This window comes from Colossoma macropomum, unplaced genomic scaffold (assembly GCF_904425465.1).
Source record: "Colossoma macropomum unplaced genomic scaffold, Colossoma_macropomum, whole genome shotgun sequence".
In the NCBI taxonomy this organism is placed as follows: Eukaryota; Metazoa; Chordata; class Actinopteri; order Characiformes; family Serrasalmidae; genus Colossoma; species Colossoma macropomum.
The window spans coordinates 2599205-2621618 of record NW_023494807.1 but is presented as its reverse complement, the minus strand read 5'-3'; the positions used below and the strand labels follow the sequence as shown (position 1 = coordinate 2621618).

The 22414-nt window shown below is 39.8% G+C and overlaps 1 protein-coding gene across 1 annotated transcript in view; it reads left to right on the top strand.

Annotated features, from left to right (window-relative positions):
* The window catches only part of cdh18a (cadherin 18, type 2a), a 111333-nt gene that overhangs the window by 24624 nt on the left and 64295 nt on the right, over window positions 1-22414 (top strand). Inside the window, exon 2 of the mRNA XM_036556860.1 lies at window positions 9788-10082. Coding sequence (XP_036412753.1) covers window positions 9788-10082 — 295 coding nt within the window. The remainder of the gene's footprint in view (window positions 1-9787; window positions 10083-22414) is intronic.

The window sequence follows — 22414 nt, the reverse complement described above, 5'->3', positions numbered from 1 at the left end:
CCTTTTATCTTTAATCTGTATGTAGCAGTGGTCACCAACCCTGGATCTTGCAGTATCTAGTTCAAACCACTGCCATACCTGCTTCAGTCAATTAACTTCTTCAAAGTTCTTGAAAGCCCTCATCTGATGCATTATTGTAAGGTAACGGGGGAGAAGCATTGTAGCTGCAGGTTCAAACTAAATTTTTTAGGACAGTAGATCTCCAGGAGGAGGTATATACAGCAATTACTGTAGTAAGGAGTGAACTTGTCCCTCAAAGAAAAGTAATTTAGCCATTTTGGTTTGGCAGGGGCAGCTGTATATGAGGATATAGATACGTTTCAGTGTCATCCCTGGAGACGATTCTTGTCAGGGTCAAAGTGAGCCCAGACACTTAGGTGTACTTCAAGCTATATGTCAATGTCAAGTTCAAAGCTGTGACTTCCTTCAAGCTTATGGCTGAGATACTTCTGTTTCAGATACTTCTGTTTAGTTATTATTGAACTATCACTGTCATGAGTACTCAATTTTTAAACAATCATCAATTAAAATGTTGATTTATTAAGAGTGATTACTCAGTGTTTGAAATCTAACAGTAAAACATTAATATATATATATATATATATATATATATATATATATATATATATATATATATATATATATATATATATATATTGTGTAGCATCCCCTATTCTTTTAACAACAGTCTGTAAATGTTGGGAAGTGAGGAGACCAATTGATGGAGTTTTGGGAGAGAAATGTTGTCCTATTCTTGTCTGATGTAGGATTCTAGCTGCTCAATAGTCCTGGGTCTTCTTTGTCGGATTTTTTGTTTCATAATGCACCAAATGTTTTCTATTGGTGAAAGGTCTGGACTGCAGGAAGGTCAGTTCAGCACCTGGACTCATCTTCTTGTTGTGATGGATGCAGTATGTGGTTTAGCATTGTCTTGCTGAAATATATAAGGCCTTCCCTGAAACAGACATTGTCTGGATTGTCTGGACCATATGTTGTTCTAAAACCTCTATATACTGTTCAGCAGCGATAATGCCTTTCCAGATGTGTAAGCTGCCCACGCCATAGGCACTAATGCAACCCCATACCATCAGAGATGCAGGCTTTTGAACTGTGTGTTGATAACAAGCTGGATGGTCCCTCTCCTCTTAAACCCACAGGACACAATGTCCATGATTTCCAAAAAGAATTTCAAATTTTGATTCATCTGACCACAGAACAGTTTTCCATTTCCCTCAGTCCATTTTAAATGAGCTTTAGCCCAGAGAAGACGATGGTGTTTCTGGATCGTGTTCACATATGGCTTCTTCTCTGCATGATACAGCTTTAACTTGCATTTGTGGATTGTATGGCGAACTGTCTTCCCAGACAATGATTTCTGGAAGTGTTTCCTGAGCCCATGCAGTGATTTCCAGTACAGAATCATGCCTGTTTTCAGTGCAGTGCCGCCTGAGGGCCCGAAGACTATGACCATTCAATATTGACCGTCTGCCTTGTCCCTTGCATACAGGGATTTCTCCAGCTTCTCTGAATCTTTTGATGATATTATTTACTGTAGATGGTGGGATATTCAAAGTTTTCACAATGTTACGTTCAGGAACATTTTTCTGAAATTGTTCCACAATTTTTAGATGCAGTTTTTCGCAAATTGATGAACCTCTGCCCATCTTTGCTTCTGAGAGACTCTGCCTCTCTAAAATATTCTTTTTATACCCAGTCATGTGAGTTAGTTGCAAATTGCTCATCGAGCTGTTTTTTTTTATTAGTACCGCTTATTTTTCCATTTTTTTTTTTTTGCCTCTGTCCCAACTTTTCTGAGATGCGCTGCTGCCATCAAGTTCTAAATGAGTCATGTTTTTCATGAAATGGCAAAGTGTCTCATTTTCAACATCTGATATGTGTTCTATTGTGAAGAAAATATGGGTCTGTGAGATTTGCAAAACATTACATTATGTTTTTATTTACATTTATTTACATTTTACACAGCTTCCCATTTTTTTTATTGCAGTACATTTACGTTTTCATTTGTTTATATGTATATATGACATGGTTACGAATGTGCAGTGTAATTTTTATTTTGTTTTACAATAGTTTTGAGATAAAAGATATAACCTTTAATTTTTTAAATATATTCATGATACAGGGGTACATATAGGCTAAAATGCTTTTTCTGCATTGTAGACTATGCAACACCTGGTTCCTGTCATTGTATAGAAATCTGAGCAGTAGGTTTCTCCACAATACATCACTTCCTCTCAAACCACTATGAATGACTCTTAACATCTCAATGTTTGAATCATGAAGAGATTTTGAAATATTGGTTGGGATGGAGTCTTAAATGAAGCCTTTTTAAAGGCGACGTGGTTTATGTTTTTCCAGTAAAGTATTTTGGAATCTTTGGAAGGCTATGAATGGTTTGTTATTGTTTAGCCTTTGTTAAAAACTCTGATTACTCAGTTAGTCTATATTATTGATAGTACACAGTGATATCGGATCATATCAAAAAATGATCTTCAGTTAACATTTGCATTGAACAGTTGTTCAATGTTTAGAATGTTTAGAGTTGACCCATATTTCAAACCAAAATTTGATGATTTATTGTGCTTCATAAGAGCAGAAAGTTTTTGACAACGCTGGGCTACTTTGCTAAAATAAAAGTATTTTATTCAATTTACTGCATTTGTAACCAAAACCATTTCTACCAAAACAAATGTTATATATTTGTGAAATGCTAATCCAAGTAGATGTAGTCCCAATTTCTACATTAGATAAATATTTCTACACTATATAGTGCCAAAAGTATGTGGACACCCCTCTCATTTATTCACCCCTCTCATTTATTTAGTTCAAGTGTTTCAGCTTTCATTGCTAACAGGTGTATAATTTCAAGCACATGGCCTTACTGAAGAGCTTACTGACTTTAAACATGACACTTTTAAAGGATGCCACCTTTGCCACAAGTCTGTTTGTGGAATTTCTGCCCTGCTAGATCTGCCCTGATGAACTGTAAGTGTTATTACTGTGAAGTAGAAGCATCTAGGAGCAAAAACAGCTCTGCCACGAAGTGCTAGACCACGCAAACTCACATAGTGGGACTGCTGAGTGCTGAAGCACACAGCATGTGAAAAAATATCCTTTCAGCTGTTGCATCACTCATTACAGAGTTGTAAACTGCCTCTATGAGCAACATCAGCACAAGAACTGTGCATTGGGATCTCTATAAAATGGGTTTCCTTGGGTGAGGATCTGCACACAAGCCCAAGATCACTATGTGCAATGGAAGTGTCAGCTGCAGTGATGTAAAGCATGTCATCATTGGACTCTGGAGTTGTGGAAACATGTTCTCTGGAGCAAAGAATCACGCCTCATTATCTAGCAGTCTGATAGGCAATTCCAGGTTTGGCGGACACCAGGAGAACACTACCTACCAGAATGCATAGTTCCAACAATAAAGTTTGGTGGAGGAGGGCATAATGACCTGGGGCTGTTTTTCAGGATTTGAGCTTGGCCCTTTAGTTCCAGGAAAGGTAATGCTACAGCATACAAAGTATACTTCCAACTATGTGGCAACAGTTTGGGGAAGGTCCTTTCCTGTTCTAGCATGACTGTGCCCCGGTGCACAAAGCGAGTTCCATTAGGATATGGTTTGATGAGATTGGTGTGGAGGATGTCCAGTGGCCTGCACAGAGGTCTAACGTCAGCCCCACTGAAACACCTTTGAGATGAATTGGAAATTTGATCATTAGCCTTACCTTCTCGTCCCACGTCAGCAGCGCCTGACCTCACAAATGCTCTTTTGACTGAATGGTCATAAATTCGACAGACACACTTCAAGTCCTCTGGAAAGCCTTTCTAGAAGAATGGAGGCTGTTATAGCTGTGAATGGAGGGTGTGTGTGTGTATGTGTGGGGGTGGTCCACATACTTTTGACCATATCGTGTATATCTACACGAGTACCAGTATCAGCAGTGTATCCCTCATTATCTGTAGATTACTGGATTACTGATATAATTGATAGTGGTTCCCTAATAATAATGTGAAATTAATTTGTGCACTCTGGAAGTGCTGATTGTGGCCCTCCAGTACTGGGACTGGGTGAATTATTTGCTCCGTATGAGCTTTGGGTTTACTCTCAGGCCCAAACCTGGGTCTGCAGGTGCAAAAAGAATGGGACGATAATGTAGGAATGGTAAAAGCTTCCGCTTCAGCCTTCCACATATTTCCGTGAAGGTGAACGGCCCTCTTGGCCACAGGGAGAAGGTTTGGAAGGTGAATGTACTCCTGACTAATTGCTCTCTGCTTTGGGATTTCAGCGGCAGCCAAGACCCCCACACACACACGCACACACATACACACGCAGCAGGGATGGGGAGGCGGGTTGTTTTAGCAGCAGTCTGACCAGCATGCCAAGTTATTATATTGTCACCCTGGGACGTGTCCTGCCAGCTTGCGTTGCTTGGCTTTTTGGATCAAGCTCACTCCCTGTTTGCGTAGGGCTGCTGTACTGATCATTAGCAAATTAAATGCCAGCATGCATCATTGGATAAGTGACCTGAAAATGATCGTGCGTCTCCAGTGGTTCGCACTTTCGCTCGGCTCCATTCCTGTTTGCCTCGGGCTTGTTGCCGGCTTAGCAATGTTTTGCAGTAAATATGTTTACTATAACGACATGGATTGGAAATGCACTTTCAATATGGTGCGCCCAACCATTGGTCTTGCAGATTAGCTGTATAGTATATTGAACTGTAAACCCGTCTTGAAAATCTTTGCGAGACCTCATTTGCTCTTCGCGTCGCTCGGTAGATGCTGAATAAGATATGCAAATAAGATACGTTGCTTCTACACAAACACCTTTGAAAAATCCTCATCAAAAATTCATAACCACTTATTATTGATGAGGAATTTGAAAACGGGAAAAAGAAATGCAAATCGGATCTGTAAAGTATACAGACCGAGGGCTGTGTGTTTTTATAATATTACAACCCTGTAATAGGTTCTCGTAAGTCGAAGAATCGTCACTGGAGTATTTACAATTTTGAGAAAAAACATGATCTCACACAGTAAATATGTTTCTTAGGCAACGCTGTTTGAAGGATACCTTCATAGGGACTTCATAACACATGCATAAGCATTGAATAATATATTTCCAATTAATTTTTTTTATGCGCAGCTTATGCAAGTAATGTCAGGATGACATTACATGACATTACAATGTACTAACATTATGGGCCCCTATTTATATACATATATAATAATAATTATCCTACGTATCGCTGTTGTCGGAAGAAATCCTTGTATCTCTATTTATGACGTTTTTTCAGTTTTTGACATAATTTGAAAGTATCTGTTACCCTTTACATTGTATGTAAATTTCATGATGAGTGGACTTAAAGAAATGATCCAAAATGACTTGGAAAGACGTCTGGTTCCATTGACTTACATTAAATGTAAAGTAGGTTTTTTACTTCTCCTGTAAAGTTACCATTTTGGAGATACAAGACTTTCTTGTGACAACAGCGATATACATTTTTCAGTGTTTTTAAAATATAAATTGCTTCTTTGATGTGAATTTGAAAGATCTTGCCTCATCATGAGTTTAATTTGAAATAATAACACCAATAATTGTGCTATCTCACATTTTTATGTCACCACTGAAACAAAAAGAGTTTTAGTCTACAGGGAGGTACTTATTTTAGCCACACCCCTGCGTTTTAAAGCAGGAAGTGAGGCTGCATCCCTGTCCTTCATGGTCATATGGCGAGCAGTTAGATCCTATTGTTTTAAAGTCTAAAAATCAGTGTAGCATTAACCTTTTCAACTCCTTGGGACCACTGGTGGTTCCAAAATGTACTTCGTCATATTCTTCATAACTTTCATATTTCATAAGCTACATCCAAAAGGTGGGGGTCGTATGAGAGCTGTAACTGTCTTCTTTCCAGTCAAATAGATGGGTGATGTAATTTTAAACCCTTATAATAAAAGAAGCTGAACTCACATTTTTTTTTTTTTTCTACTGAAAGTCGACCCATTTTTCCACAAATCTGGGCTATAAACTATAAACAGACGGCGTCTCCTCAGTGATCTGCTCTGTAAAAATTATTTTTTATAAAAAAATACAAACAGCGTCTAAGATTTTTGGCTTTCAGCAGTAAGTTGTAAGCATATAGCAATTCGTGTATGATCATAAAACACATTTTCTGTTAATTTTGGGGGAGCTTTTACAAAATAAATAAATAAATAAATAAAATAAAAAATTACATTTATTTCATGCAGTTACTGAATAATTTCCCTTATGATTGGTCATGTAAATTCAGATGGAAAAACCAAAATATACCCTGGTCAATAAGAATTATCACTACTGAAACACATATTTTCTTTTTTATGTTTTAATGAAATTATTATGATTTTGTGTACGTACAATTCTCTATAGCTGTGTTTGCTAGTCAGGTACTGGCTAACATTTTTGAGTTATGCTCAAAATTAGCTAAAATTTGCCACTTCTGAAATGTTTCACTAATGACATGATTTGTGTGTTAGTGACAAAATAGAATGTTCGGTCATATGTTTTAATAAAATAAACATTATTCAACATAAAGTCACTCAAAGCAAAAGGATTTATGTCTAAAGTTCAAGTCAGTTAAAAGCCTGAAATGTGTTTTCACCTCTGACATTGAACCAGTTTGGTATTGTGGTCCATATATAATGCTTTTAACTGGGAATTATGCTTCATGTGTTATAAGTGGAACAAATATCCATTTGATTAGATCAATATAATGTCAATTACTTCATAAATCTTTACTTCAACACTGCTACATAACAGTTACGAAACAATGTGACATCTGCAATGATGTTTATGGGCAGTGTCAAATAAATCACTGCGGTTATTGGTATAAGCTGCTCATTAATACTTAAATGATGCTTTATATAAATGTTACACAATGCTTATGCATGTGCTGTGAAGTTCCCTATGTAGGCATCCTTTTTATTTTTACTGTTTATTATGATGAAACTGACTGGAACACAGCCATTGGTTGACTTCACAGGCAGTTCTGTCAGATGTTAAACTGCAAATGGCCTAGAAGGAGAATAATCTGTGCATGCGAATTCTACCTGACTGCATCTTTGCGAGCGAGTTTGAGCCATTTTATATGCAAAAGCTGAGTGCAGTACATTTAACATGCTACTCACTGTAGCAAAACTAATCCCAGCTTGGTTGCCCAAAACTGTCATCGTACAACAATCATTGTTCTATGGTGGAGCGAGCATCGCTTTGAGGACTCTCACCGCCATTCCATGCCATGTAGAGCAGGCCATATTGAGATTAAGCGGTGTGAATTAGTGAGCACCCCTTTGCCTCTGTGTCATGCTCATTTTTCAAACGTAGCTCTATTTTTTTTCTAGCTCGGTGCCATGGGCTTTAGCCTCAAAATGTCAATGCAAGTGAACGTCTACAGCATCTGTTCCCTTTGAGTTAAAAAATTTAACACGAAGCAAACTTTGCATCGATGGAGGAAGAACTGTTGCATTACGATTATTGCTACATCATCGAGCTGGTAGAAGTTTTGCAAAGAACTACACGAAGCTGACATTTTATGTTTAAAAAAAAAGAAAAACCTTGAATTTCACCTGAAACGGAAAGACTGTCTCATGCCTTGGCTGTCTCTGTAGAAAACTTTAGAAAAATCCTGCCTTTTCAATTGCTTATACAACCTTCACCTCACCCAGCCTCATTCACACTGCTCGTATTTATATTCAAAGCAGGTTATTTGAGGTTGTGGCTTGGGTATGAAAAAGATAATCTGCTCAAAAAACGCAGTGCAGTGTTTGAAGCGTTTGATTTGGAGCGGAAATCGCTGGGTGTTATACACTATTAGACCCAATGCTGTTCGTGTGAAAGGGCTCCATTTCAATCTTCCATTTCGAAACTGGAAGGTAAGCAATCTCCGTTTTGGACAGTATATTCGAAGAAAGCGGAAAATACTTTTTATCTCATCGTATCGGTGACAGATGAATAGTGAAAAAGTTCATTTGGTTGGCCTGACCCTTCACTCCTCAGAATAGAGTGACATCCATGATTGAATGCTGGAGAAAATGTTTTTTTAGAACTTCTTCTGTTCAGTTTATGCGCTTCCACTGGAAGAAATGTGAAAGGATTCATGGCTATGACAGTCTAAATTCTTCAAAGTTGCGTCAGTTCCTAAAACATAACTTAACAGACCAGTCAAATACACAGGGAGAGATTGTGCGATTTGATTGGCTGTTCTGAATATCTGTTAGACAGATATTGGAGTTTTTAAACACTGTGTCCATTCACTGTCCACTCTATTAGACACTCCTACCTTGTCAGTCCACCTTGTAGATGTGAAGTCAGAGACGATAGCTCATCTGCTGCTGCACAGTTTGTGTTGGTCATCCTCTAGTCCTTCATCAGTGGTCACAGGACACTGTTGGCTGGATATTTTTGGTTGGTGGACTATTCTCAGTCCAGCAGCGTCATTAAGGTGTTCAAAACTCCAGCAGCACTGCTGTGTCTGATCCACTCAGACCAACACAACACACACTAACACACCACCACCATGTCAGTGTTACTGCAGTGCTGAGAATGATCCACCACCCAAATAGTACCTGCTCTGTGAGGGTCCATGGGGGTCCTGACCACTGAAGAACAGGGTAAAAGGGGGCTAACAAAGTATACAGAGAAACAGATGGACTACAGTCTGTAACTGTAGAACTACAAAGTGCACCTATATAGTAAGTGGAGCTGATAAAATGGACAATGAGCGTAGAAACAAGGAGGTGGTCATAATGTTATGCCTGATCGGTGTATCTAGTCATCAAGCAAAGTGTTCATTTTGGACCCTAGACATACTATTGAGATTTGATAATAAAAATGAATTTGATTTGATAAGATGATTTGATAATTACTGAAAAACATGATATTAACTTAGTTATGAGAAGGAGAAAACACAGTGTGGGTCCATTTACAGACCCTTATGCTTTAAGTCAATGAGGTGCATTTGAAAACAACTGTCTGATGGAAAATAAAAATAAGAATTGTCTGATTGTGAAATAAAAGGTGTTGCATTAGGAATATACATTATGTAGTTATATGAAGACTTTTCATGTAACATTAATGTTGGTCTTTATTACAGTGGATGGTACAATGCTTTTTTAAGTGCTGGTGCTGAAAATTCCCCTGCACTAGAACAAATTCTGTGTGTAAAATGAGATGAAGATAAGATATATACAGAGTACACCATTCTTGGAGTGCTGGAGTTTAGTGACAGTAGAAAAGATTGAAAGTTTGGCTAGTAAAAATGAATACGAAGCTGAAGCTATTTGATTTCTAAGCAGGCTGTCTGAAACTGCTTCAAACAATCTTAAAATGTGATATCACTGGTTATATATATATATATATATATATATATACTTTTCCTTTTTTTCAAATATACAATTCCATGGCCATTTTAATCTGCAGATCTAGGTGTCCTTGTATGTTGTTCCATTTGCAATTATATTTTCTCAATAAACAAAAACATATGCTGTCTAGAGACACTTCTTCTGCACGCTGTTTCTGATGTTATCTGTGCTCTTCCCTTACTGTGTATGTTCTCTCGGCACATATTCTGAATGCAAACAGCCTGAGAAGCATCAAAGTGAGCAATTACTTGGAAATTTCGACAAGAGCCCCTTCTATTTTCTAGAGGATGATAAAAAAGAACAAAAAAAGCCTTGTGATATGGTAACATGGTGCAATATGGGCTAATATATATGTATCTTCTTCTTACAGTTGCACTCCAATTCAGATAAGGGTGATGGCTCAGTTCGGTACCTCCTCTCTGGAGAAGGAGCAGGGACTATCTTCACCATTAACGAGGTGACAGGAGACATCCATGCCACGAAAAGCCTGGACCGCGAGAAAAAAAGCCACTATGTTCTCCACGCCCGCGCTATTGACCGCTTCACCAACAGAGCCGTGGAGCCCGAGTCCGAGTTCATCATCAAGGTTCAGGATGTGAATGACAACGCCCCCACCTTCCCCGATGGGCCGTTCGCCGCGTCTGTACCAGAGATGTCAGACATAGGTGAGACAGTGTGTCTGTTTGTGTGGGTTAAGGCTGAACATGGGGAAAAACACTAGGAGGCTTTTATATTATATCACACTGTGATTGTGGCTGGGCTGATATGATTAATTCGATCAATTAATATCTCAATGATTCAGCAAGATAAGTCAGCAGTTGCACAATGACAATGTATGTGATAATTTAAATGCCCCTACTGGTCTTTCTTATGAAAGAAATAGATTGATTTATATCCTTATTTAATGCATATAGTGTTAAAACGTCTTAGTCATCCTTCTTATTGATTTCTTTTGTCAGTAATATACTCCGGAATCTTTGAAAGGCTATGCATTGCCCATTTTATGGTAACAAGTTGTGGTGAACAGGGGCCAAAACTCAACAAACCCCTGTCTTGGAGTAAAAGTTGGGTTGGAACAGTGAATTTTGAAAATTTAAGTAACTATTTTTGTAGGAAAACCATGTAAATTTGTCTTATTTTATTCTAACGTTTGTGCATGAAATGAAGTGTCTGTTGCATGGAAAGTCATGTTGCATCAAGGTTTATCCACCCATAGTAAAGCGTGATAATGCACACTGTGTGTTTGGAATGTGAAAGTAGCCAAGAAACTCCGGAATTGGTAGGAAAAATGGTGTTTGACTTTCAATTTTCCTCAAACATTTGCACCATTCATTTGTATATTTACTTTATCTGATGTAATCAATATTTTTGGTGATTGGTGTGTTTTTTTTTTTTAATTACCATCAGTGAGCTCAGTTTAAATTGTCTTGGGAGAAATTAACACTTCAGCCAGTGCGATTCCAGTTGAAGGTAATGACTGATACTGAGTTAACCATCCTAATGTCAGCCATTCATTACAAGCTGGCTAGTTCTCTAAACAGTCTATGATTTCAGTTAATCTAAATTAATAGGAACTCTACACTGAATATCATTGATAAAGCAGATCACAACATGAAAGAGGCAGTTTAGTATTTTGGTTGAATAATACTGGTTGTTTTGACAATCACTTGATGCTTGGCTGGTTCTTTGTAGACTCTGCCTTGATGAAAGACCTATTTGGATTTCTTATGTTATGTTGCTTATGGTAGTTTATGGTTATTTCACTAAAAATAATACTGAATTTTAAAAGATGTTTTTTCATCAACTTTTAGAAAAGTGTCTGCACTACCTTGATTTGGTGAACCAATTCAGTGATGGTTTCAAACATTCAATGAGCCAGATTTTGTTCTTCCTCTTCAAATTTTCTTGCTGTGAATGGAAATGGTATCATCTGTATTTGAGAAAGAAATGCTTATTTAAAGACTGAGGTTTAAGCAGGTAAACTGTTTATGTGGGTGAATTCCTGGTGTTTCATCAAAGCTTTAATGATAAGGTCTGTAATGAAAATGCCTTGGCTGAGTAGAGCCTTATTTACAACAGTCAGTCAAAACACATTTGTTGGCAACATGCAGAATGCAGTGTATTTTATTATTTAAGCTCTAATAAAATAGGTTGGAGACTGGTGATGTGAGGAAGTAACGTTAAGCTTCTAGGCAAGATAGAAGCCTTCAAGCTTTCACCTCTGGAAATATCCTAGTATTTTTAATGCAGGATGTGCACTAGATAAAAGATTTATTAGTGGATTATAAAATCCAAATAATGGTTATTTTTAAGTAGTATTTCAGTGTGTGCTAAAATGTACCAGAAACAGCCATTTCAGGATATGTTCTGCCAAAAAAAAAGAGAGAAACTGATTTTCCATTATGCCATTTCACCCTTAAATATACAAGAACATTATAAAGCCCTTGTAATGCTCTTATAAAGCTTTATCAAGTTGGTAGCTGATAATTAAGTGGCTGCTTATTACTAGTTAATTAAACAATAATCGGTTAGGATACAAATATAATACACTCAAACTCATTTCTAAAAAGTTGGGATGCTGTGCAAAACGTAAATAAAAACAAAATTCAAACGTGCAAATCATTTAAAAGCTATATTTTATCGAAAATAGTACAAAGACAACAAATCAAATGTTGAAACTTTGATGCCAACAACACATTTCAAAAAAAGTTGGGACAGGGGCAGCAAAAGGCTGGTAAAGTTGTGTAATGTTAAAAAAAAAAAAACACCTGATGGATAATTGGCAACAAGTAAGTAACATGATTGGGTATAAAAAAGCATCCCAGAGAGGCTGAATCTTTCAGAAGTAAAGATGAGGAGGGGTTCAACACTCTGTGAAAGACTATGTGAGCAAACAATTCAAGAATAACATTTCTCAACATAAAATAACAAAGAACTTTTGCTTTTCATCGTCCACGGTACATAATAACATTAAACGATTCAGAGAATCTGGAGAAATCTCTGTTTACAAAAGGCCAAAAAACAGTATTTGCTGGTCGTGATCTTTGGGCCCTCAGGCATGACTCTGATGTGGAAATCACTGCATGAGCTCAGGAACACTTCTGAAAACCACTGTCTGTGAACACAGTTCGTCACTGCATCCACAACTGCAAATTAAAACTCTAAATGCAAAGAAGAAACCATATATAAACCGGATTCAGGAATGCTGCCACCTTCTCTGGGCCCGAGCTCATTTAAAATGGACTTAGGGGAAGTGGAAAAGTGTTCTGTGTTCCAAAAAATTAACATGGACACTGTGTCCTCCGGGCTAAAGACCACTCAGCTTGTTATCAGTGCACAGTTCAAAAGCCAGTATTCACGATGGTATAGGTTTGCATTAGTGCAAATGGCATGGGTGACATGCACATCTGTGAAGGCACCATTAATGCTGAATGATACATTGGTGTATATTAAAAAGAGTCCAGGTACTGAACTGTCCTGCCTGCAGTCCAGACCTGTCACCCACTGCTCACATTTGGTGCAATATGAAATGAAAAATGACAAGAATGGGAAAACACTTCACTTTTAAAACTACAGTGATTGATCTCCTGAGTTCCCAAACACTTACAGAGTGTTGTTAAAAGGTGATGAAACAGAGTGGTAAACATTTTTGGAACGTGTTGTTGGCATAAAATTCAAAATGAGCATATAGTTTTTAAAAAAAAAACTAAAAAATTTCTGTTTCAAAATTTGATATGTTGTCTTTGAAGTATTTTCCTTTAAAAATATGGTTTCCATGATTTGGGTATCATTGCGTTCTATTTTTATTTACATTCTGCACAGTGTCCTGACTTTTTTGGAAATGGGGTTGTACATAGCAAGAAATAGCAGGACTTCTATCTACCTTTATGGTTAGACTGAAGAGAGACAAAGTGTCAATGAGTAATTTGGCTTAAAAAAGCATTTACTTGCTTTACTGTTTTTGGCTTCTTAGCTCTGAAAGCAACAGAGATCTCATTCAGAAAAAGACCTAAAAAACCACTGACTATGCTGGTTTATTCCTCATACACATCACACATTGTGTGTGTTTTAGACCAGCACTTATTTTCTTGTCTCTGAGTGAGTGTCATATGTGATCCAGAGCAGAATGATTTGTCTAAAAGTTCAGAAAAGTGGAGTTTCAGTGCATTAGATTATATAATTTTAAACAATAATACAAGATTTAACCATATTCTGCTATATCTTAAAATTTCAGCTCATTTAAACGATTATAAATAGCTGATAGTATACATATGTATACATACCAGGCCATTCTTGCTGTGAGGCGACAGCGCTACCCACTGCGCCACCGTGCCGCCTGATATATATGTCGATCTATAAAATAAAAACAGTTTCAAAAGTACTTACTGACCTTGAGAAAACTCACTGGCTATTAGAGCTTTAGTGCTCTGCATGGATCCGAAAGCAATAAAATATATGTCTGCTTTATGCCATTAGATTTTTATTCAATAAAAAGCAATACTCAAAAATAAAATAAGTAACCAAGAAAATTATTGTATTTTCAACCCATATAAACTTTAGTTTAACAATTTCTGAAACTCACAGTGGAGGATTTTTTGGTATTGTGTCATGAGCACCTTTATTTTACATTCAACAAGCAACACTTGTGCCTTGAGACAGAGCAGAGATACATTGTTATAAATAAGATAATGGTCACTTTTCAGCATCCATGATGCCTCAGACTTCTGATACTGATGTCATGGGAGCTCAAGTCTCTTTCAGAGGAGCTGAGCTCTTGCCTTCTAATACAAATGCTGATGTAACTGTTGGTTTTGGTTGCTTGTTTGGACTACATGTCTTAAACATGAATCCAGTCCACAGAATTGCCTGCAGTTTCAACCATTGTGGTGGTCTAATGCAGTGGGATACACTCTTCTCTTTTACAGCATGTGCTTGTTCGCCATATGTATGAGACGGTCTGCGTTTGGTTGGTAAAAAACAGTGGTGTGAGTGGTTGACAGAGGTGTAGAGATGGCGATCAAGGTGAAGGATGAAATGCATAGAATGTGCTGTAAATTAAAATTATTTATACAAGTAACAGGACAATGGTCGATAAATGTAACAGACAAAAAAGTAGCTTTTTCCTTATAAAGGTATTTGCATAGAAGTATAAAGTGTTCTCAGTTAAAATGACTGATATACATACAATTATTGAAACAAGTTATGTAAATGAGACAGAGCAAAGATAACGCATTGCTACCCACCTCTGCTAATATAATTAATAGTGACACTGCTAACTGTGACATACCTCACCATGTACTACAAACACATCAGCACACCCCTGATGTGGAATGATGCATGGCTGGTCTGCATTATTTTTATTTTAAAATGTGAGTTTTTTTGATCACATGAATGCTTTGATTAACTTTATTATTATTATTATTATTATTATTATTTATTATTATTATTAGTAGTAGTAGTAGTAGTAGTAGTAGTAATAATAATCACAATAATAATAATAATAATAATAATAATAATAATAATAATAATATGTTTTACAAATCATCTCTAAAGTAATATCTGGAGAGAGAGGGGCAGAGAGTGAGGGGGAGAGAAAGGCAGAGAGAGAGAGAAGAGAGAGAAAGAAAGAGAGAGGGGAAGGAATTAGAAATTGAGAGAGAGAGGGAAGAGGAAAGATAGAGAAGCATTGATAGAAAGAAAGAAAGAAAGAAAGAAAGAAAGAAAGAAAGAAAGAAAGACTTTTTGACTTTCAAAACACCTTTAATTTAACCAGATCACAGAACAGATCACACAGAAATCAGCACAAATACAGCGAAAACATCACCTTACAAATTCATCACAAACCCACCAAATCCATCTGGCTCACAAATGAGCCCCCCCACCCCCCACCCCCCCACACACGAAAAAAATGTGTCCAAGTCATCCACAAGATTATAATATGCAAATTCAACACGGAGTCGTTTTATCACGAGACCTCTCACCATCAGGACAGGGTCAGTCCCTCCGCACCCCTTAATCCTGCTGCCAACTTTGCTGCCCCAAGCAAATAATTTAAAAGCACTACTTTGTCCTTTTTAAAAACTAAATATTTGGGACCACAAATGAACAAACTATCCCTAAAAAACCCTAAAAATGTCAAACCCCAGTTTTTGACTAACACTAAAATCGAACCTAACTGTGAGCACTGCAGAAAAACATGAAACAGAGTCTCTGGAGCACCACAGAAAGGACAACCCTCCCCGACTGTGGGATCGATCCGTGCCGCATGTCTGTTCAGAGCTCAAACCCCATGTACAATCCTCCACTGGAGGTCGGCCGTTCTCTTTTTCGATGGGCCTTTTGTACACAGACTGTCAGCTACTTTTTGGGGACGAGCCTGCCTCAACAACCTCAGGCCATTTTGTCTCCCACACATCCCTCAGGCTTCGAAAATTCAAAACTTTTGTGCATGTCTGATACAGTCTCTGTTTATTAATTACACTGAAAGTCCCAAGAGTTGGGGTTTCCATGGAAAGAAGTGCCCCTTGAAACTCCTCCTGACCCATTTCCAGTACAGGTTCTGTGAAATCCATGTCCAAGATCTGCCAGTCTTTCACGGGGGTCGCATCCCAGGTATTCAGAGACAAGGGCAGACAGGTCAGATTTTAAACGACCAAGCACCTGTGAAGCCAGACGCACTGATCTTAGGTCAGTCATATCTGCCAAGTCATCTGCTGTCATCCAGGATACACCCTGCTGTAAGTGGCGGATCTTACTTAAGCCCTTCTCCAAAAAGGTGACTCTCAATGCAGCTGAGATCTTGGACAGTGCAGATAAAACAGGGTTAAAAAACAGTGGTTCTTCAAAAACGAGAGTGATGGAGCAACGCCCTGCTCCCTCGAAACTGAAAAGAGCTTCCATGCTTGCATTGCTGCTGAGTAAAAAGGAGTTAAGCCTCCCAAGTCCACTGTCCCTAAAACAAGAGAAAAGAGGTGCTTGTCAAGGCCCATGCGTCCAGCAACCCTTAGGATGGCACAAGCTACATCTGTCCAGCAATGGTGTGTATGATACAGAAGGCACTGCACAGCCTGCAAACGCAAAACAGCGACTCTGCATCAAATGTCTATCAGGCCCTGCCCTCCCTCCTGCACCGGGAGGTAAGTACAACAGCCCTGAGCCAGTGATGTCCATTCCAAAAAAAGTTTACCAGTGTCTTCTGAATATCATCGACCAGACTGTCAGGGGGATTCAACACAGTAAACCTGTACCAATAAGTTTGTTGGCAATCAAAACTTGACCCCGATACAATAACTAGGGTAGCAGTCGAGACCATGTAGACAACCTGGCATGGACCTTCTCCCTTAACCCCTCCCACTTCTGGCCCTGAGCCTGATCAGTGCCCAACCAAAGCTTCTTCCTGAGCAAACAAAGGAAAGGCTCTACTGCCAGAGAATACAGCTGTCCTGATAAAGGACACCCCTGCCTGATTCCTCTGCTGACTAGAACTGGAACACTCAAACCCCCTCCTGCCTTAATCATCCAGGAGGCCCCAGTGTACAACAGTTTAACCCAGGATAAAAACCTGTCACCAAAACCAAAAGCTTTTAAGGTACCACATAGGTACTCATGGTCAACCTGATCAAAGGCTTTCTCTTGATCAAGTGACAACAGACTAAACTCTGAACCAGACAATTTTGCAAAATCAAACAAATCTCTAAGTAAAAATAAGTCATAAATTGATCGTTTGGGAAAGCACTATGATTGGTCTTCATGAACCAGTGTGTGTAAAACCTCTGTGAGTCTGTTTGCAATGCATTGTGACAGAATTTTATAGTCAGAACATAGGAGTGACACTGGCCTCCAGTTCTTAAGTAAGCAGAGGTCTCCCTTCTTCGGCAAGAGAGAGAGGACCACACGCTGGCAGCTCTTTGGAAGCACCTTGGCCTCAAAGCAGGCCTGAAAAACACTAAACAAGTCCTCTCCGATGACTCCCCAGAAGGCCTTATAAAAGTCCACAGGCAAACTGTCAATACCAGGTGCTCGTCCGGAGGTCAGCTGATAGACAGCTTTGTTGACTTCCACAAAAGTCAGAGCAGAGTCCAAGGCCTGCTTATGCTGTTGATCCAGTTGGGGAAGATCATTGTACAAAACCTTGGTAGAGTTCTGGTCCAATAATCCAGTTGGATCAAATGTCTATCAGGCCCTGCCCTCCCTCCTGCACCGGGAGGTAAGTACAGCAGCCCTGAGCCAGTGATGTCCATTCCAAAAAAAGTTTACCAGTGCCTTCTGAATATCATCGACCAGACTGTCAGGGGAATTCAACACAGTAAACCTGTACCAATAAGTTTGTTGGCAATCAAAACTCGACCCCGATACAATAACTGGGGTAGCAGTCGAGACCATGTAGACAACCTGGCATGGACCTTCTCCCTTAACCCCTCCCACTTCTGGCCCTGAGCCTGATCAGTGCCTAACCAAAGCTTCTTCCTGAGCAAACAAAGGAAAGGCTCTACTGCCAGAGAATACAGCTGTCCTGATAAAGGACACCCCTGCCTGATTCCTCTGCTGACTAGAACTGGAACACTCAAACCCCCTCCTGCCTTAATCATCCAGGAGGCCCCAGTGTACAACAGTTTAACCCAGGATAAAAACCTGTCACCAAAACCAAAAGCTTTTAAGGTACCACATAGGTACTCATGGTCAACCTGATCAAAGGCTTTCTCTTGATCAAGTGACAACAGACTAAACTCTGAACCAGACAATTTTGCAAAATCAAACAAATCTCTAAGTAAAAATAAGTCATAAATTGATCATTTGGGAAAGCACTATGATTGGTCTTCATGAACGAGTGTGTGTAAAACCTCTTTGAGTCTGTTTGCAATGCATCGTGACAGAATTTTATAGTCAGAACATAGGAGTGACACTGGCCTCCAGTTCTTAAGTAAGCAGAGGTCTCCCTTCTTCGGCAAGAGAGAGAGGACCGCACGCTGGCAGCTCTTTGGAAGCACCTTGGCCTCAAAGCAGGCCTGAAAAACACTAAACAAGTCCTGTCCGATGACTCCCCAGAAGGCCTTATAAAAGTCCACAGGCAAACCCGTCAAAACCAGGTGCTCGTCCGGAGGTCAGCTGATAGACAGCTTTGTTGACTTCCACAAAAGTCAGAGCAGAGTCCAAGGCCTGCTTATGCTGTTGATCCAGTTGGGGAAGATCATTGTGCAAAACCTTGGTACAGTTCTGGTCCAATGATCCAGTTGCGTACAACTCAGAATAAAACTGTACTGCCATCTTTTGCACTTCAGCTGGGTCTGCAGTGACTGTACCATCATATTTGCATAAGGAGACCAGAGACTTATGGTTTGAAGTAGACCGTTCTAAATTAAAGAAAAAGGCAGTGGGAGCATCCATGTCTTGTATAGACAAAAACCTGGTTCTAACCAAAGCCCCTTTTGCTTTCTCATTCAAAATGGCACTAAGGTTCTGGAGTTTTGTGGACAAAACCGCTTGCAAGCCAGAGACATTCTGATTTATCATAAGGTCATGTATCCTCGTTATGTCTTGTTCTAAGACTTGGACAGTTGTTCTGAGCTTAGATGTAGAAAAAGCTGTGAAATTTTGACAGAAGATCCTAATTTGGGTCTTCCCAAGTTCCCACCACTACATATGAGTCTCAAACCTCCCTTTTTTGCTACCCACTCTTGCCAAAATATCTTAAAATGCTCACAAAAATGCAACATACAACTTTTAGAAACGTAAGAAATAAAAGAAAACTCCATTGATTTTGCTTTCCGAATAGCAGTTATGTGCTTTTTCAGGCGGAAATGCTTTTGCTGGGAAAGAACATCATAACTCATGTTTTTTTGTGATCTCAGCACTGAGCATATAAACTTATCCAGATCAAGAAAGAAATCACTAACATTAACTAACCTGCCTTTAGTCTCGTCTAAAAAAGAGTTGATCTGCTCCGCAGTGTACAACCTCTCACCACTAAACTGGCTACTCTCAATATCTGAAACTTCAGACAGCCTGTCCTCCTCCTCTTCCATCCCCTCCTCTACAAACATCACTGACCCTGACTGAGACTCACCTACTGCTACCCTCAGCACACGGCCCAGCCTCTACACTCACCTCCTCACCATCCTCACCATCCTCACTTTTCCCCTGACCAGCCTGCTGTTCAACACCCTCACTCACTAAACAGTTTCCACCAACCGCTCACTCACCTCCTCTCCTCGATTCACCTCAGTGACGACTGCTGACGTACCTTCACCTAAGTCGGCGTCGTTGGCGAAAGGCGGGACATTGGAGATGGTGACCCTGGTCGCCGGTGTAGCTAGAGGAGACACCGGCACAAAAGTCTCCAACACCCAAATCCCGCTCTCCACGAGCTCATTCACTAAACGTTCCTCTCTCAGAAACACCACTACGGCCTTATTCATCAATGCGGAGTAGATCTGATCAAACCCAACTTTTTCTCCCACCACCAGAAGCATGTCTTCAACTCCTGCTTCTGCCGGGTGGGACACATCTAAAGCCATTAGAGCGGGAGAGAGACGGCGTTTCAGCCACGAGGCGAGGAGCCATGACTCCCCCCTCACTCGCCGCTCTCAGTGGCCAACGATTAACAGTGCTGAACAGTCAGAAATTAGGAAATAACCCTGAAAATACAGGGTGGAAACAGGGGGAAAGAGCACACGCTCACCTCAGCACAGCACCTCTCACAGACGCATCCTCACCCACCACCTCCCAGGATGCACCAGAGAGAAAGAGAGAGAGAGAGAGAGAGAGAGAGAGAGAGAGAGAGAGAAGGAGAGGAAGTGATGAAGAGTGAAAGAAATAACCAAGAAAGATATTGACAGAGAGAAAGAGAGAGGGGGGGGGGCAGAGAGAGGCAAGAAATCAGAAATTGAGAGAGAGAGAGAGAGAGAGAGAGAGAGAGAGAGAGAGAGAGGAGGAAAGAGAGAGAGAGAGTTGTATAAGAGAGAAAGAGAATGAAAGCGAGAATGGGAAAAACTGAGAAAGAGTGCATGTGAGAGAGAAAGAGGGAGGCGCAATGATGGGAGAAGAGAAGGTGGAGTGGGAGAGAGAGAGAGAGAGAGCGAGCGAGCAAAAGAGAGAGCTGTGTTGTGTGAGCTGCACATGGCTTTATTAGCTGGGTCATCAGTTTCTGATGGAGCACTGCAGGGTCCACTGCAGCATTCAGGGTCTTTGGCCTGTCTGAGTCTGGCTTGTTTGCAACTAGGATTTATGAAGGCTATTGGCATGGTTACGGAGAACCTAGAGAGAGGACACAGCTCTTAAACAGCTTTAGACGAGGAGAAACAGTTGTTTCAGCAGCATTTTGCACCAGAGTGGATCAGCCGAAAGTTAAACCCCTCTCTCCACACACCTTTTCACATACTTAAAAAATCCCTTAAAGAAATATTTGTGCTGACACTGTGATACATAAATCCCTGGAACATTTCCCGGTTGTTGGACTGGGTGCTGCTGTGCAAGCATAGACAAACAAAATATTTACAGCACCTGCCTCCTCTCACTGTCCCATCACAGTGAGAATGCCAATATGAGTGTTGTCCAGTCTGATGGTTGAGTAATTGAGTACAGGAAGCCCCCAGCCTGGATCAACGGCTGCAACTCCACCTTCCCTCTTTCACGCGCACACACACAACTGTGGAAGCGTGTCAGGGAAGTGCTAATTGTCTGCAGACCTCTTTCCTTCCTATCAGAATCGATTAGCTGAGCTCAGGCCAAAGAGCTGTGAAATTATCATTCTTCACAACCTGTCTGCACAGCCTCCCCCACCCCCGGGGCGCTCACGTACATCGGAAGAGTCCGATTTCCTTTCTCCTTCGCCTACTCAGGTTTTCCAGGCCCACTCAAAGGCAATTCAACACAATTCACTTTTATTTATGTAGCTCTTTATCCGACAGACATTGTCACAAAGCAGCTTTTGCAGAAATGCAGCCCCCGAATGAGAGTCATTAAGGGCGGCAATGGCAGGAAAATCTCACTAAAGAGAAAGAAATACTGAGAGGAATCAGGATTCCAAAGGAAAACATCCCTAAGCAAATGAGGAGGGAGCACTGAGAGGAACCAAGATTCAAAATAAAGAACTCTCTACCAACATAAAGAAGAAACACTGAGAAGAAAACGAGCCTCAAAAGAAAGGACTTTTACATGTACATGAGGGAGAACCACTGAGGGGAACCAAAATTCAAAATAAAAAACTCTCTAAGAACATAAGGAAGAAACATTGAGAGGAACCAAAACTCAAAAGAAGCAATTTTCCAAGAACACAAGGAAGAAACAGTGAGAGGAACCAAGACACAAAGAAAGAACTTTCTAACAACATGAGTAAAATCTATTGAGAGGAACCAAGACTCAAAAAAATCCCTCTAAGAATATGGGGAGGAAACAATGAAAGGAACCAAGACTTAAAAGAATGAACTCTCTAAGAACATGAAGAAGTACACTCAGAGGAACCGAGACTCAAAAGAAAGAACTCTCTAAGAAAATTAGAAAAAACACTGAGAACAACCGAGACTTAAGAGGAAAAAAGGGTATGAGGTAGATCCACTGAGAGACTCAAAAGAAAGAACTCTCAAAGAACATGAGAAAGAAACACTAAGAGGAACCAATACTCAAAAGAGAGAACCAGCTAAGAACATGAGAGAAAAACACTAAGAGGAACCAATACTCAAAAGAGAGAACCACATAAGAACATGAGAAAGAAACACTAAGAGGAACCAATACTCAAAAGAGAGAACCACCTAAGAACATGAGAGAGAAACACTAAGAGGAACCAAGACTCAAAAGAGAGAACCACCTAAGAACATGACAGAGAAACACTAAGAGGAACCAATACTCAAAAGAGAGAACCACATAAGAACATGAGAAAGAAACACTAAGAGGAACCAATACTCAAAAGAGAGAACCACCTAAGAACATGAGAGAGAAACACTAAGATGAACCAATACTCAAAAGAGAGAACCACCTAAGAACAAGAGAGAAAAACACTAAG